The sequence below is a fragment of the Thunnus albacares genome, chromosome 15 (genome assembly GCF_914725855.1).
Source record: "Thunnus albacares chromosome 15, fThuAlb1.1, whole genome shotgun sequence".
Classification (NCBI taxonomy): Eukaryota; Metazoa; Chordata; class Actinopteri; order Scombriformes; family Scombridae; genus Thunnus; species Thunnus albacares.
The window spans coordinates 29,611,806-29,626,259 of NC_058120.1; the positions used below are offsets into that span (position 1 = coordinate 29,611,806).

Genomic DNA, 14,454 nt, shown 5'->3' on the forward strand with positions numbered 1-14,454 from the left:
GTTTTAAAAAAAATGCAATTTTCGCCCGTCAGTCAACACTCAACAGCTCATAATGACGTGAAAGTGAAAACGTGTTTTTTTTTTTTTTTTGCGAATTTATTAAAAATCAAAAAGTGAAATCAGAAGTATTCATATTTATTATTTGTTGTGATTCTCCTGCATCCTGTTTGCTTTAATTATCTTTGATATCATATGTCTACAACAGTCAGGACTGACCATTAGAAGATCCCTTCATAATGCTCTTGGATCAGCCTTTAGTTATGCTGCTATAAGCATAGACTGCCGGGAGACTTCCCATGATGCACTGGGCTCCTCTCTCCTCCTCTCCATCTGTATGTATTCATTTACCATTAATACAACTTGGCTTCTTCCCGGAGTTCTTTGTGCTTTCTCATCTCACAGGAAACCCCAGGGACCGGACTCTGGCCCTTGTGGGGATCCTTCTCCTGCCGTTGCCCCCCCCCCCCCTTCTTATCTCTCAACCCAACCAGTCAAAGCAGATGGCCGCCCACCAAGAGTCCGGTTCTGCTTGAGGTTTCTTCCCATTAAAGGGGGGAATTGTTGTGTCTCTGTAAATTAAAGAGTTCAGTCTAGACTTCTGTTGTGATTTGGCGCCATATAAATAAAACTGAATTGACCTTACAATGGAAGTGATGGAGGACAAAATCCACAATATGAAGCTTCAGCGTCCAAATGAGTCAAATCAAGTAGATATCTTTCAACGTTACAGTCTTTTTAGTGCCAAAGTTCCTCTTTTTGTTACTATACTTCCACCTGCAGCTCAACAGGGAAACACAAAGACTGTAAATGTGTCAGATATCCACTTGATATGACGAACTCAGACTGATGAAGCTGAATAGAAGCTTCACACAGACTTTTAAATGCATTGAAAGCACATTTGAAGGATGTTTTAACATCCAGTATGAACAGGAGGAATGATTACAGACGCCTGACTGCTGGTTCAATACTGCTGTATAATTCATTTTGCATATTGAGTACATTTACTTTCAATACTTGAAGTGAATCTTGCAGCTAATACTTCTGTACTTTTACGGTATGCAGGACATTTACATATAATAATAAGAATAAACTTTATTTCTTCAGCACAATTCATGTATAAAATGCAACACAAAGTGCTTCACATAAAAACAAAGAATCAAAACATTTACAATAAAACAGAATAGGATATAATTATTTTTCAACAAGCTCAGAACTTCTTCCACCACTAAAGTTTGGCAGCAATCAGCCAGCAGGTGTCGCTGCAGCTTTGCATCAAAGCTCTGGATGTGTGAGAGAGTGTAAAACATCCTGCTGTCATTTACCTGAGAATGACTGACACGGTTCAATTATTGATCAAGGTCACTTTTATTGTCTTTCTAGAGGGAAATTCGAGGGAATTGCTGCTGCAACAACATCACAATAAAAATAAAAATAAAAACAATAAATAAGAAAACACATGCAGACACTGGTCTGAGATAAAAACACCAGTAAATTAGTATAAAAACCTTTTACTTTATTAAAAAACTGCAGTTCTAATGCAAAGTACACACACGCATTAGAATATAAATCACAAACAGACACATCCATCCATACGTATCAGTAATCGATACCTTTAAGGTATCGACCGAAATAACTCAGTAACAAGTTTTATCGAAACTTCTCCAGTCAAACGATACCTGCATTTCATCCTCTTTATACCCAGAACTAGAAAAAAAAGTGACTATTTGTATGGTTTCGCTTGCAGCCAATCACGGCGAGCGTTCTTTGATTTAACGCGACGTGTGATTGGCTCGCTGCCGCAGCAGCTGCAACCCGAGCAGACTGTGGTGATAATACTTCATTGTACAGTTTTCAACACTTATTTAATAAATATTTCAATAATCTGAACACTTTGAAACTGTATTTGTGTAAAAAAAAAAATCATTTGGATGAGGAGGAGTGGTTCCAGTCACGTGACTTTAAGGATACTGGTATTGGTACTTAGACACATCTCACTTTACATGCTTATAGACAAGACAAGTTTATTTGTGTAGCACATTTCAACAACAAGGTGATTCAAAGTGTTTTAATTGAGCATAAAAAGCATTAAAACAGAATATAAAAGCAACACAAGTAAAAAGACACATACAAACAATTAAAAAGTGTTACATTTGGAAATAAAAAAGAAGCTAAAAAGGGAATAAAACAGATAAAACAAGAGAATAAAAGTAACAGTGCAGTGTAAAATATTAACCCTTAATGTGGTTTAATGAAAGGCGGCAAACAAAAAAGTCTTCAGCTGTGATTTAAAGAACTGAGAGTCGCAGCAGACCTGCAGGTTTCTGGGAGTTTGTTCAGATATGTGGAGCATAAAAACTGAACGCTGCTTCTCCAGGTTTAGTTTTGACTCTGGAGACAGAAAGCAGACCTAATCCAGGGGGGGGGGGGGGGGGGATTCTTTGGCTTTGAGGGGGGAAAAGGCGTGGAGCTGCTCTTACAGCTGATAAACTGTAACAGCAAAGTCCACACATACGTTCACAGCTACTCACACGTGAAAAGCTGCATATTTCCTTCATTAAGTCTCTCTGCAGTTTGGTTTCTGGTTTCTGTGCAGGATGATGCTGCTGCTGCTGTTTGGAGCTCTGTTAGTCGGAGGTTATTTTCTTCTCCATATGACTTATCTCAAGCTGCCCAGATGTAAAAGTGCCGTGAAGTTACACGGAAAAACCGTCATCGTGACCGGTGAGTTCACAAACCTGCTAACTGAGCTAATTACACTTTGAAATCATCAGTAAGGAACTGTTGCATGCTGAAAACAACTGCTGAGTCTGACACAGAAAACACATTTCACATGTGGAAGGACACGTATTCATTTGGATCATATTTTAGTGGCAAACATGGAGCCGCGAGTTTCATATACTTGGATTTAGGCCTTTATGAGAACTATTTAAAGCCAAAAAAGATCTCATGACTGAATAAACCAGATTAAAATGGATTATCAGTTTTGGTAACTTGATTAACTGCAAATTCATCAAGGAATTTCAACCACTAGTACAAGATAAATGCAGGAGGAGTCCTGCAGTTTTAGGCCATTATTTCATTTTATACTGTGGTTACATGCTGCTGTGGTCACACTGGGAATATTATTTCATCATAGGAGGACTGCTGGTTTCTGGGCAGATAATGAAGCTGCTGTGTGTAGATCTGGACTAGATCACTAGATCACTAAGTCAGTTTTCATTACAGCCACAATGTGAAAATATTTGACACAACAAACAACATCCTGATTTCTACTCAGAGTTTTACCGTCGGTGGAGCTAAAATGTAAAGTTTGTCCTGAAGGTGGCGCTAGAGGAAAGGTCGCTAAAATCTAAAAAGAGTTGAACCTCTAGAGAGCAGGAATGTGATCAGGACATTTCATGAGATTCTGTTGAGTCTGTTTGGAGATATTTTAATAAGAATTTAAGAGTTGAACACATCAGTTTAAGGTTAATGTTGAACACTGCAGGGGGCAAAACATCAAATATACTTTAGGAATATTAGAGGGACTTTCCTCCCAGGAGAGAGGTCAGAATGAGTCATTTCATTAAGTTTCCTAAAACAATAGAGGTTTTACAATGTTTTTTAACTGAATTAAGGATCTTTTAGGGTTTTCAGGGAGTTTTCATTACATCATTTCAGACAGAAATGTTCCAACAACTACAGTTCCCCCAAAGCTTTGAGAACCAAAACATTGTTGTTTTTGCTTGACAACATAATCTCAACTGAAAGGTTTTTTCTCAGGTCATATTTTCATATATGACTATTTGTTATCATGTGTCTGAAGTTCAACACTGAGGTTACCTCATGAAACTTGATGCTCAGGAAAAGTTCATAAGTGTTTTTTTTGGTCACACATACAGAAGATGACCTCCATGCTGAAAAATGTTCAAATGACATTTTCCTTTAATTAATGTGACCTAAAATATGGACATGAGAGCCTCGGTATAATGTAGTGTAATACTTAATAATGAGATGCAGCTGACATCAAACCAGAAGTGTAATTTAGGCATAAAGTGCAGATGTACAGGATATAAATGACTTCACATGTAGATATATACGTGTGCAGTGATGCAGGATGTTATATAAAGTGATGGAGTGAGTCAATAGTTCAGTTTATTACAGTTCAGTCATAATAAATGATAATAAACACACTGGTCATTGAAACCTTCGGAGGCTGCATCAAAAGCTCGCCACCCAGCTAGATAAACACATTTCAGAGTGCACTGATGCACCATCAAATCCAGCTCACAACCAACTGCAACCATGTCACACGTGTGTTTTTTACCGCAATGACAGCATGATTGTCTGATTGTGTATTTTAGAAAGTTCCATAAATTGTTGGGTGCGGTCCCCGAATAACAGCAATGGAAAAGAGGTTTCAAACTCTTGTTGTTAAAATAGAAAATGCACTTGTGCTCATCAGTGCGCTCATCAGTGCGTGTCAGTCTTAAAGTGAGGTGTGGTCAGACGCATTGGTGGCACATCGCTATCTGGAGGCAGCAGAGAGAGATTGACCAACAAAATCCTGTCTAAAGTCAACAGCGCGATGTTTCTCTGTTATTTTAAGGAGCATTATCAAGATGCGCCCACACAACGCCCAGACACTCTGCCTGTTACACACACAAACATGCAAAAGGTAACAAATAAAAGAATTACAATGTGAAAGATTACTATTGTGTATATTAATATATTTTAAAAAATGCATGTCATAATGTTTAGTCATAATATTGATCAGAATTAACTAATCACAGTAATGACGGATTAAAGTGTTTAATTATTTGACCAAATCAACTTTCCTGCTGCATTAATACATGATGACATGAGGAAATAAATGAGGTGAAAACAATGATTCAACTAACGAAGGAAATAAATCTGCAGAGTTTCCAGCTGCTGCAGGATCAGAAGAGAGCTGATAACTGTGTTAATGATTCTTTACATGATTAAAATGAATGATTTAATTATTGAACAATATTTAACAAATATTCTTTAACATTTTTTGAGATTACAGTAATCAGGTTTCCAGACTTTCAGCAATTAAAACCCTGCTGATTTGACCTGTTACTCCATGACTGAACAAAACGATTTTAAAGAAACCAAAGCTGTAATTAAAAAAATAAACCTTTTCAAAAACCAAACAAAGATAAATTGGCAACAAAATAATGAACAGGACCTTAAACTGGTGGTCTGGGGCCACGTGAGGGTCCAGGAGCAGCAGTGTGCTCGTTATGGATCGCGCGCTTTCACTTTGCGCACAAGCAGATCCGTTTCCTCTGCAGAGAAGCGTTCATTCTTAGTACTTGGCAAATGCGCCGCCATAATAGCAACCCGCCAAGGTGCACGTGCACCTGGCTCTTAAAGGGAATGGGAGATGGTGGATTTGGACTCACCCTCAATGCAATTCAGACCGTGCGCTTTAGATCGTTAAAGTAGGGCCCTTATTCTCTATGATTCTGTCCGTCCTCCCCAGGAGCGAACACTGGCATCGGTAAGACCACAGCACTGGACCTGGCCAGGAGGGGGGCAAGGGTGATCCTGGCCTGCCGGGACAGGCGGCGAGCCGAGGCTGCTGTCCAGGAAATCATCCGGGTAAGGACGAAAGAAGAGTTGTTGTTTCTTAGTGTTTCTTAGGGGGAGAAGTTAGGAGGACTTCAGACACAATTCTGGTTGAAAGAAACACAAATGAGGTTATGAGGAACAGGCAACAACACTCACTCTTATTTATCTAACAGAACTCATCCTGTACTTTATAATAAGTCTGACAGTCTACAGTTACATCTGGTGTACCTCAAGGCTCCATCCTCGGTCCCCTTCTCTTATGTATATACTGTTTATTACCACTAGGTGACATAGTTTCCAGAAATGTGGTTCATTACATTATTATACTGATGACACACATGTCATTCTTGTCCTGGAATTCCTGAAAACAGAAGCCACTTCTGGCCAATTTTCCTAATTACTCTGGATTTAATAATGTCTTGAGTCAAAATCTTTTGAGTTTTCCATTCCTGTTGTGGATAATACTGGAAACAATAACATTGTTTTTTACTTTCTTCAGTACAAGTTCCTGGTCCATAAAGAATTTGAAGTCTAGGCCCCATAATAGCTGAAATTATTTCTCATCATATTCCTAATTCCCCATATGAATTTGAATAAACCTTTTTCCTATTGAGTGATAATTGTAGGAGGTGTAAGACTAGCATTCAGGCGAAAATTCTGCAAAAAATATGCTGGAGTTGTACCATATGTATAACCCGCTCTTGTTCTTTGAGCTAGGTGGCTAGCAGTGTCTCTAGCATAGCCTACATTTCCCCCTGTATAGAGGGAAAGCCATCGCATCATTACAAATGTTGTCACTTGATCAGTGGAATGAAAACGTTGTTTTACAAGATTAAGATTACCTGGAAGGAACCCATAGTCTAGAACTTTTTTGTCCATGTGTGCAGCTCTCGCATCTGACCAAGTCATGGGTGTGAGCCATAAAGGATAGAGATGACCATCAGCATGCCTAGATGTCTTTGATATGCATTGTTTTAACAGCCTGTCAACTTCCTCATGCTTCAGTCGGCATAAGCTGTCAGAGTTTCTGGTACCGAGTGAGGCCTTTCGGGTCATTATTCCATAATCTGCAACATGAGCTGGAAACCATAAGACTCCAAAGGTTCCCAATGCTCCTCTCTGAGGTATCTCTGTTTTGCTATAGCCTCTCCGTGGAGGGCTCTGGCTACCATATGTGACGCCTTACCTTTCCCTTGAGCCAGGACTAACAAACCTCCGAATGTATGAGCAGGACTGTATTAATTTAGTCTTTCTTCCTAATTTGTGAAAAATGTACTGGACCAAATTTTTAAAGAACTGCTGTATTATTTGCTTTTACTTCTACTATGGTGTCTTCCCCTTCTGTTCCTTTATCACCAACCTGAAAAGCAAAAGGGCTTGGGTTAGGTGGACTGTCAACTATTTTAAGCTATGGAGCCTGAATGAGTTCATGCAGAGGAACTAACTTTTCAGGTGAATCCCAATCAGTTGGTGCATTTTTTTTTATAATCCAATCTTTTGCAGCTCTAACAGCTCTTTCAGCTACACCATTTGTTTCAGGTTTACAAGGAATAAACCAAATTTGAGTTGTGATACTTCAGAGTTTTTAAAATGTCTTCCATTATCTCTTCTCAAAGTTTTGATGGTTGGATATTGAATCAACAGTTCTGCTAATCTGGCTGAAACTGTCCTTCCTGTCGCTACTCTCATGGGGAAGAGTCGCCTCACACTGGAACCGTTATCTGCACAGATGAGGAAATATTTATCACCCAATGTTGATCTGTATGAAAAAGGCCCTGCCACATCTGCACTGAAATGAGTGTGTGGGGGTGCATGTGATAATGTGATGCGGATGAGTTTCTGTCTTCTTAAACCCTCCTGCTCGTGCACACTCGGGACAACTTTTCCTAAAGTTGATCACTTTTTAGCTCCAGGTATATCCAACCCTGAGGCTTTCAATCACAGTATGACCCTGTCTCCGACATGTCCCAACCCTTCGTGTATTTGCTTTAACACATTGAACTGGTCAGGGGGTGGTACTTTGGTTATTCCTGTGTTACCATCTTTCCACTCATTAGGTATGATTAATCGCAAAGGCCCCAGGCTTGCTGGCCGCTCCTGAGCTAACAAATCAACCTCCCTATTACCTGGAGACAGGTAGGCAGTGGCTCCAGTGTGGCTCTCTGCTTCTTCCAGCCTCTGCAATGATGCCCAACTGCTCTGCATTCCCTCAGAGTCAAACTCCCTCTGTTCCCACAAATCCAACTCCTCTCTTTCCTCTAGCAATCTCTCTCCTGCTGCTTTTATGATTTCTTTATCTTAATCATCATCTACTGGGCATTGTGGATGGACGGGAATAATCAACATTCCTGCATTGTCTACAGGAACATAAAAATAGCTCAAAGTAGGCTTAAATAGAGTTTGTCTCAGCCACATATGGTGGAACTTTCAACAGCATATTTCCTACAAAAAGATGCAGTACAATACAACAACAAAGACAAATAATAATGTAAGAATGAGTAATAATCCACCCATTTCTCTTATTATTGATGTTCAGTGCAGGAAAAACATCTGGAATGAAAGAAAATGTACTGATGTAAAGCTGAAACGCAGCAGCAGGAAACTATCCTGTTAGCATGTAATGTTTTCCCAACTTCTCCTTGTCATCATCAGGAGTCGGGGAACAGTCAGGTGATCTTCATGCAGCTCGACCTGGCCAGTCTGAAGTCAGTTCGCTCCTTCGCAGAAAACTTCCTCCAGTCTGAATCCAGACTGGATCTGCTCATCAACAACGCTGGTCAGCCCTCCGTCCGTCCACCCTCTGTGTCTGCTGTTAGCCTTTTGACTGAAAGTGCAGTGAGTGATGACGCTGTGAGAATATCTGCAAATAAATAACTTATTGTTGCTACGCCAACCAGTCTCTCTAATCTCACATGCAGTTGACAATAAGTGACAGATTTATTATCAAAATTATAATATCTTTTGAAACTAATTAGTGCTCTCAATTTAAACATTTCGTGTTTTCAGTTTAATGAAATTCACCCTCATGTCATTCTCTGGTCTGGTGTACACCCACACTGTGGATCGCTTAGATTTAATAAAGTTTTATTTTGATCTTGGACTAAGATACGTGGCTGTACTTTAAGCACAACACCGTGTTATCTTGGAGATCCCTTATAATACATATATATTAGTGCTGCTAAAATTAACACATTCGTTTTTTTTTAATTCATTTGAAGTAGTTAATGCTTCAAAAGAATTATCTGTCTTTCTGTCTTTCCAAGGCTGTAGTGGGTAGAGTGCAGATATTGGTATCATATGAAACTAGACAACTTCAGGCATCCATTGATACCAACCTAGTTTGTCAGGAAAGAGGTTAAATAAAGCTCCAGAAGGCTAAATCTTGGTAAAGGATAAGGGGTCCATTTGAACTCTTTGTGTCTTCCATGTGTGAATTAGAGTCTTTTTGCATTTTTTCATATTTTTATGGACTACTGTGGACCTTGTTGAAATTCAACTGGCGCTTGAACATGGAACACATTTATTGTTGTTAATTATCATTTATATTAGTGCACATAAGAAAAATGTCTTTCAATCTGACAGTCAATGGCCCTCGATGATTGTCAGCTAAGGTTAGAGCTACAGAGTGGTCTAATTCTAGATGACGACCGTTGATTTTTTTGAAATGACAACTGTAGCTGTCAGATTTTTATCAGGTTCAGCTAGCTAGCTAATTGGCTTAATGTGATTTGTTCATATGAGCACCTGACTGTTGTTTTAGGACTAATTGTATTCTGGTGTCAGTAAGTTTATTGCCTCTGATGATTCTTACTGCAGGTCTGATGAATAGCGGGAAGACGGAGGACGGCTTCGGGATGATCTTCGGCGTCAATCACCTGGGTCACTTCCTGTTGACGGTGTTGCTTCTGGACCGGCTGAAGGCGAGCGGGCCGAGCCGCGTGGTGACCGTTGCCTCCAAAGCCTTCGAGATGGGGAAGTTGGATTTCAACCGTCTGACGACTCACAGAGATTTGGCTTCGGGCAGCAACAACTTTCGGCTCTTCAAGAAGTACAGCAGCAGCAAACTGTGCAACATCCTCTTCACCTACGAGCTCGCCAAACGGCTGCAGGGCACCGATGTCACCTGCTACAGCCTCCATCCTGGTCAGTACACCTCAGCCTTCACCCTCCAGGAGTTATGCTGGTTTATAGTTATTTTATCTTATGCTTATGTCGCTTTTTATCACCTACAGTGTCCCCAGGAAAAAAAATGAGTTGATTCAAAAAGTCAACATTTTTTTTACCCTTTAAGTCAAAATGATGACGTAGTAAGCCTCTCATTTGAGAATAGCAGATACAAATCAGATAGTAAGTCAAAATTATAAGATAATAACTCAATCTTTTGACTTAAAATCTCATATTTTTGCTTTACTATCTAAAGATTTGACTTAATAAGTCACACTTTTGACAGTTGAAGTTTGTTCTGATTCATATAAAAATGATAAGTCAGTAAATGTTCAGTAAATTCTGACCTTTCAAGTGAAAATTCAGAGATATAATTTTTTTTTTACTTTTTACAGTGAAATTATGAGATATTAATGATATGGTAAATCAATATGAAATGGCTTTTTATTGATTTTTTTGGCATTCCTTACATTTTTTTAAAAAAATTCTAGTGTAAAAGAACATTTTTCATATATGAATTCTTTGGTAAGTGGTATGGATCCATATACTTGTCTTAATAAAAATAAAAAACATAGAACTAAATAAATATAATTATAACTTATTGTGTCTCTGTATGTTATATTTTTGTCTTATCCCTAATAATCTGACGTATCTGTTAATTTTGACAAGATCATGTTAGGGAACATTTTTTCGTCATCCGTTACCTTTCTTTTTATTCCGGCAACAATGGTGGTCCGGCGTCTTCACCATAGCAACGGTCGCTGAGGATCATGGGTAGGCTAATGTAGCCGCTTCCGCTATCGTACAAAACTGACAAAAATACTTGATTTCTAAACCAAAATTGTCTTTTGAATTTGGTTTTCTGGATTTTCGTTGGGAAATTAAAAAGGAATAGATCACGTGATTTCAGTTTTTCGTTTTTGGTTTAAAATGAAAAAAGGAAAAAAAACACGTGACTTCAGTTTTTGGTTTCAAACTCAAAAACGAATCAGCTGAATGTCGGCAGACCTGCTGGATATTCAATCCAAAAAGGAAAAACGATAAAACCAACAACGGGCCGGGTTTGATTGGTTTTTCATTGTTTGTTGTATTATTGTATTGTATTGTATTATTGACCAAAAACGGTTTTCAGTTTTTTGTTTTGAAACAAATAACAGATTTACCGTTTTTTGATTTTTGAATTACAAATGAATTACGAATTATCTGATGATACCCGGACCAATGGGCCTCCATACATATAAATGAAAGACATTGTCATTGTCTCATAAATAAAAAAACTGTCTAATATTATATAATCATAACAGTTTTGACATAGTAGATATTAATTTTGAATTAACAAATGGGCTTCTCTGGCTTTAAAATAAATGTTCTGTCAGTTGAACTTTTGGTTATTTTTTCTTGTCTATCAAGGAGTCATAAATACAGAGATCGGTCGTTATACCGGATTTTGGTGGAGGCTGTGCCAGGCACCCATCAGCTTCCTCTTCTTTGTGGATGCTGAGTCCGGAGCTCAGACCACGCTCCACTGTGCCCTGGAGCAAGGCATCGAGCATCTCAGCGGCCACTACTTCACCCACTGTGCGCCGCTGCTGAACATCGAGGCGAAGGCGAGAGACGACGCTGCTGCCAAGAAGCTGTGGGAGCTCAGTGAGAGTTTCTGCGGTTTGTCCTAAAAACCAAACCTGTCAAACTGAAAATCCAAGCTTTGTTTTAATCCCCAAGTGATTATATATATATATACACGAGTCCCCCAATGAGTGTCCCTGAATGCATCACCATGGAGTTTAAAACAGTTTCAGCTCTCAACTGTATTAATACCACATGAAGATAATGACATTTTGACAATACAGTGAAAGTGAATAAATGTTTACAGTATGTGATTTGAGTTAAAGCTGCAAGCAGCGTTGGAATCAGATCATTTTGCTTTTTAAAAATCAGGGATATTTCTTACAAGTGTGGTGTGCTTTTATTTTGAAAGTTTGATTGACATGTGTACTGTCAGGTGTGTAGAGACAATAAGTAACTGCAGCTGGACACAGAAAAATACTCATATATTTGAATGGAGAGTGTGAGTGAACCCACACCTTTTTGAACATTTACTGCTTCCACATAGTTTTAGATACAAACTTCATTTGAACTTTAAATGAGTCACGAGACTTTGATCTACAAATCTTGAATTTACATGTTTTTTCTATCTGTTAGTATGATTTTTATCTGACCCTATGTATTTTACTGATTTTGGGTGTTGGACATGTGACATAAACATTTCAGAGTCTGCATGTCCCCTTAGGTAACATGGTATGGCCCTTCGGGGAACCTTAGAGATACAAACAATGGATCCATGGTCAAGTTTGGGACTGTTCCAGATGTGGTTTGTTGTGACACATAATATGTTGTGAGGTAGCTGTCAATTACATGATGGATGGCTCCCAACTGACCTAGTGCCCATGGAAAACCTATGTTATTCATGTGATAAGATACAGATGTGTAACCCCATATAAGCTATGCACCGACAGTGGTACGTTGCCCAGACCATCTTTGTACATGGAATGGACCCGATGGCCATCGTCTAATAAACGTCTACAAAATAAGAACTTCGTCAGCTCTTCCTTTGAACGATATCATCACACATCCTTCCTTTCATTATCTTTTATTGTTTTTGAGATATTAGAGTGTGAGTTTTAAAGTCTTTTCTTGCTCCTCCTGTGATTTTATAATGAGTGTGTATTGCGGAATGTTTCACAGCACTGAGGGAGTGACATCACCAGGAGCAGTTGGAGAGGAGGATTTTAGAGTACGCTTCTTGTGAAATCTCCTCATAAATCTCATGACTTTGGCCAAATCTTACATTAAAAATCATATTTTAGTAGGAAATTTCGTTGTGAATCCATTGATACAGGTTTGAAAGTGGTCAGACTTATAGTTTAGACGTCAGCAGCCTCTGTTTGACACAAAGTTCATGCCCATAGATTGCCTCCCCATTGGTTTACATTGTAAGGGTGATGTGGCACTGCAACTTTCAGGGCTTATAAAATCTAAACCATTGGAGTTATTACAAAGTTTTTAACAAGTTTTTTTTGCCACAATGTCATAAGTCATGTACCAAAGTTTGAAGCCGATACCATTAACGCCCTCAGAAGAGATAGCGTTTGTTCGGAGTCCAAAATTGGGGCAAAGTCTTATTTTGAAAGTGAGATTGTGGACTTCCTGTTGGATTTAGGTCAGGGGTGTCAGTGTATGATTTGTAGGTCTTGATGAGACGAATAATTGAGTTTTGATTTGATTGCTCTACGACATTCCTACTGTTTTACAGTAGTCCTCTGCCTTTTGGGTTCGGTCCTTAATTAACTATTCCAAGAGTGAGAGATTCTGCAGTCTGTCCTAAAAACCAAACCTGCCAAAACTGAAAATCTGAGCTTTGTTTTATTCCATGAATGATTCTACAAACTATGTTTCATATAATTGTGTAAGTCATAATTACGAGAATTTTTTTTTTCTTTCGTGAATGCAATGTGCTCCCTTACATCTGTCTGGCCCTTCAGATTAGAGGCCACATCGATGCTTCCCAGAGTTCAAGCAGCAGACACATACTCAACATCTGCTGTTCGGAGGAGACTGCGTGAATCAGGCCCTCATGGTCAAACTGCTGCGGAGAAACACTGCTGAGGAAAACCAGTAAGAAGCAGAGAAACACCTGTAATAGACATTAGACCAGTGGAGAGATCTGTACTTTGATCTGATGAATGAATGAAAGGTATCTGCATGTGTGGTTCCTCACCGTGAAGCCTGGAGGAGAAGGTGTGATGGTGTCACTGTTAGACATTCATTCAGAATTCAAAGCAACTCAACCAGTATGGCTACCACAACATCCTGCAGTGACGCTCCATCCCATCTGGTTTTGCTTAGTGGGACCATCATTTGTTATTTAACAGGACAATCAGTTGGACCACAGAGTGAAGGAAAAATGTTGGAACTCCTTCAACCATCCAGGTGACGACATCATGAAGCTGGTTCACATGTGTGTCATCAAAGAAAACAGTGGTTACTTAGGTTACTCTCAAATATGAAACATATTTTGGTTTGTTTAACACTTTAAACATAGTTTTTGATGTCTTCAGTATTGTTTGAAAATGTAGAAAATAGTGAAAATAAAGAAAAACCCTCGAATGAGAAGGTATGTGTCTATCTATCTATCTATCTATCTATCTATCTATCTATCTATCTATCTATCTATCTATCTATCTATCTATCTATCTACTAGGGGTGTGACTGAATACAAATACATTATTTGGTAAAGCACAAATAGTGGGTTTTATATGAATATTTGTTTCATACAAATATTTTAAAAATTATTTGTTGGGGGTGTTCCCTACTGACACAAGCAAAGAGCTCTTAAAGACTCTCCATGAACTGTTGTTCCTCTTCTCCTTCCCACAAAGTTAGGTTGTAAAAAATAGACAAAAAATGAAAAATGCAAATTAATAATCGCCTTTGAAGTTCCTCCCTACACGTTACACGGTGTTATGGGTGTACAAATAGGCTGCAATGAGGCGATGAGTAAAGTTTTAGCTCCGTAATCATAATAATTTTCTAAAATTAAAAGTGTAATAAAAACAAAAACAGGATTTTTAAGCCTCTTTCCACTTTTATTTGAACACAAAAACAGATACAAATAATTTTTGCTGCCTCAACAAATACAGATACAAATACTGG

At 38.7% G+C, this 14,454-nt stretch overlaps 1 protein-coding gene across 1 annotated transcript; it reads left to right on the forward strand.

Annotated features, from left to right (window-relative positions):
* The first annotated feature begins 2,528 nt into the window (after window positions 1-2,528).
* On the forward strand, window positions 2,529-11,643 carry LOC122998886 (dehydrogenase/reductase SDR family member 13-like). Its single transcript, XM_044375947.1, has 5 exons — window positions 2,529-2,721; window positions 5,489-5,607; window positions 8,230-8,353; window positions 9,394-9,720; window positions 11,152-11,643. Exons 1-5 carry the CDS (start codon window positions 2,595-2,597, stop codon window positions 11,412-11,414), a joined length of 960 nt encoding a protein of 319 aa, XP_044231882.1. The 5' UTR covers window positions 2,529-2,594; the 3' UTR covers window positions 11,415-11,643.
* Window positions 11,644-14,454: the final 2,811 nt, after the last annotated feature.

What these genes read in the sequence shown, in the direction of transcription:
- LOC122998886 (XM_044375947.1), top strand. Translation starts at nt 2,595, where the DNA reads ATGATGCTGCTGCTGCTGTTTGGAGCTCTGTTAGTCGGAGGTTATTTT. An exon ending in CTGTCCAGGAAATCATCCGG is followed by an intron (nt 5,608 to 8,229) that starts GTAAGGACGAAA and finishes TGTCATCATCAG; the next exon opens with GAGTCGGGGAACAGTCAGGT. An exon ending in CTGCTACAGCCTCCATCCTG is followed by an intron (nt 9,721 to 11,151) that starts GTCAGTACACCT and finishes TTGTCTATCAAG; the next exon opens with GAGTCATAAATACAGAGATC.